The 2,500-nt window shown below is 51.4% G+C and overlaps 1 protein-coding gene across 1 annotated transcript in view; it reads left to right on the top strand.

Moving 5' to 3' along the window:
* LOC311328037 (H(+)/Cl(-) exchange transporter 5-like) overlaps window positions 1-2,500 on the top strand; it is a gene marked incomplete at its 3' end in the record, with an annotated part of 9,530 nt that overhangs the window by 4,516 nt on the left and 2,514 nt on the right. The window contains exons 3-4 of the mRNA XM_084461153.1: window positions 1,184-1,365; window positions 2,071-2,170. Coding sequence (XP_084317279.1) covers window positions 1,184-1,365; window positions 2,071-2,170 — 282 coding nt within the window. The remainder of the gene's footprint in view (window positions 1-1,183; window positions 1,366-2,070; window positions 2,171-2,500) is intronic.

The following is a 2,500-nucleotide window of genomic DNA, read 5'->3' as shown; positions in this document are numbered from 1 at the left end:
GACGAGCTAACCTGGGATCTCACTGTGACATAGTTGAGCTATTTCTCTCTATCGCTTCCCTTTAGTCTTCACAGTTGTATGGTTGACATATTAGCGCCATTTAGAATCCATTATCCAAGCTTCAGGTCATGTGCTTCCGAGGTGTGTGTGTGTGTGTGTGTGCGCGCGTGCCTCATGTTATTGTCTTCTGTACGGTCCAGAGTCCAGCCTGAACTTCTGGGTTGAACATGACTAAAGGTTAAAGACCGGAACACATTTCATTCTAGAACTAGAACTTAGAACTCTAGGATTCTAGAAGGATCCGAGGGGTCGGTCCAGGTCAATCTTACCTGCTGCTATTTCACTGTATTTTGTCTGTCTGACCACAGTCTTGTCTGATATAACCTTAAGCCTACACAGCTTTTCTCTGTACTCAGAGTCTTAGTATACTCTCACTTCTCTACTCTGAGTACTCTCACTTCACTGTACTCTTAATACTCTCACTTCTGTGTTTGTTGGGTGTGGGTGTGTGTTTGTTGGGTGTGGGTGTGTGTGTGTGTGTGGGTGTGTGTGTGTGTGTGTGTCACACCTTCTGGTGGCCTGGTTTGGGTCGCTCTACTTTCCTGTAAACCAGTCTGTCTGGTCAGATCTGATCTATTTAAACACTCTACGCTCTAGTCGGTAAATGTTGTCTTTGTGAGGTCGGCGCTGAGTGCTTCCTCATCTGAAGTAACCAGGTGGGGCTGCTTTGATTCTCCACCTCTGGTAAATAACAAAAGTGTCGCTGGTGAAGTAGGCAGGGTCTCTGTGTGTGTGTGTGTGTGTGTGTGTGTGTGTGTGTGTGTGTGTGTGTGGTCCTGCCAGCTTTTGTCTGTGTAACCCTGTCCTCTCTCTCGCTCCCTCTCCCTCTCTCTCCATCTCTCTCCCCACCTCTCCCTCTCTCTCTCCTTCCCTCTCTCCCTCCATCTCTCTCTCTCTCTCTCTCTCTCTCTCTCTCTCTCTCTCTCTTTCTCTCCATCTCTCTCCCCCCCTCTCCCTCTCTCTCTCCTTCCCTCTCTCCCTCCTCCCTCCATCTCTCTCTCTCGCTCTCTCTCCATCTCTCTCTCTCTCTCTCTCTCTCTCTCTCTCTCTCTCTCTCTCTCCCCCTCCATCTCTCTCTCTCTCTCTCTCTCTCTCTCTCTCTCTCTCTCTCTCTCCCTCCCAGGTGCGTCTGGCTACGAGGAGTTCCCTAACGGGCTGAGCCGGTCGGCCGGTATGACCGGTAACGGTAACGGGAAGCTGATGGACCTCCTGGAGGAGCCGGTCCCGGGGCTCGGGACCTACGAGGACTTCAACACCATCGACTGGGTCAGGGAGAAGAGCAAGGACCGAGACCGCCACAGAGAGGTGTGTGTGTGTGTGAGAGTGTATGTGTGTGTGTGTGTGATGCCGGGTTCAGACCGGATGTGTAGGCTCCGCGAAGTACAGCCAGCTTCCTTTCTGCGCCCATGTGAACCAATCAGACGCTCATGTGGCCTCTCACACTGCATTGATGGTTCCATTATTACAGTCAATTAGCAGATGCTTTTATCCAAAGCGACTTATAATAATTGCATTTAATGTAGTATAGTCATTGTCCTACTACTCGCCAGAACTCACAAAGGTATCTCCTTCCTAATCAAGTGACAGCTTAATCTAGCGCTAAAGCTCGCAAAATAGTGCAAAATAGTAAAAGATAAATACAATAGGTGCTTTCAGAGGGAGGATCGTTGTACTTCTTGAAGAGGTGGTTTTTGAGCCTGTGGTGAAAGATGGGCAGCGCTTCGTGGCGCTTCCGTATCCTGTCTTAGTGTGTGTGTGTGAGAGAGGGTGTTTGTGTGTGTGTGTGAGAGAGAGACAGTGAGAGGGGGAGAGTGTGTGTGTGTGTGTGTTTGTGTGAGAGTGTGTTTGTGTGTGTGTGGATAGAAATGACGAAGTGTTCCACCCTGCCGTTTGCATAACCACACTGGCCAAAACTAGATCCTCAGTATCTTCTCTCTCTCTCCCCCCCCCCCCCTCTCTCTCTCTCTCCCCCCCCCCCCCCCCCCTCCCTCTCTCCCTCCCTCTCTCCAGATCACCAGTCAGAGCAGACAGTCCACCCTGGCGCTGCTGGTCAGCGTGAGCGACGCCTTCTCAGGCTGGCTGCTCATGCTGCTCATAGGACTCATGTCAGGTACTGAACACCAGGGGGCGCCACAGGACACTCTCTCTCTCTCTCTTTATCTGTCCCTCTCCCTCCCTCGCTCCCCTCTCTCTCTCTCTCTCTCTCTCTCTCTCTCTCTCTCTCTCTCTCTCTCTGTCTAACTCTGCCTCTCTCTCTCTCTCTCCCCCCTCTCTCTCTTTCTCCCTGCTCCCTCTCTAGTCTCTCTCTCTCCCCTCTCTCTCTCTGTCTAACTCTGCCTCTTTCTCTCTCTCCCTCCTCTCTCTCTTTCTCCCTGCTCCCTCTCTATCTCTCTCTCTCCCCCTCTCTCTGTCTAACTCTGCCTCTTTCTCTCTCTCTCCC

The sequence above is a fragment of the Borostomias antarcticus genome, assembly GCF_949987555.1.
Source record: "Borostomias antarcticus genome assembly, chromosome: 37".
Taxonomy (NCBI): Eukaryota; Metazoa; Chordata; class Actinopteri; order Stomiiformes; family Stomiidae; genus Borostomias; species Borostomias antarcticus.
The sequence above is the reverse complement of the archived record's forward strand: the minus strand, read 5'-3'. Positions and strand labels throughout refer to the sequence as shown.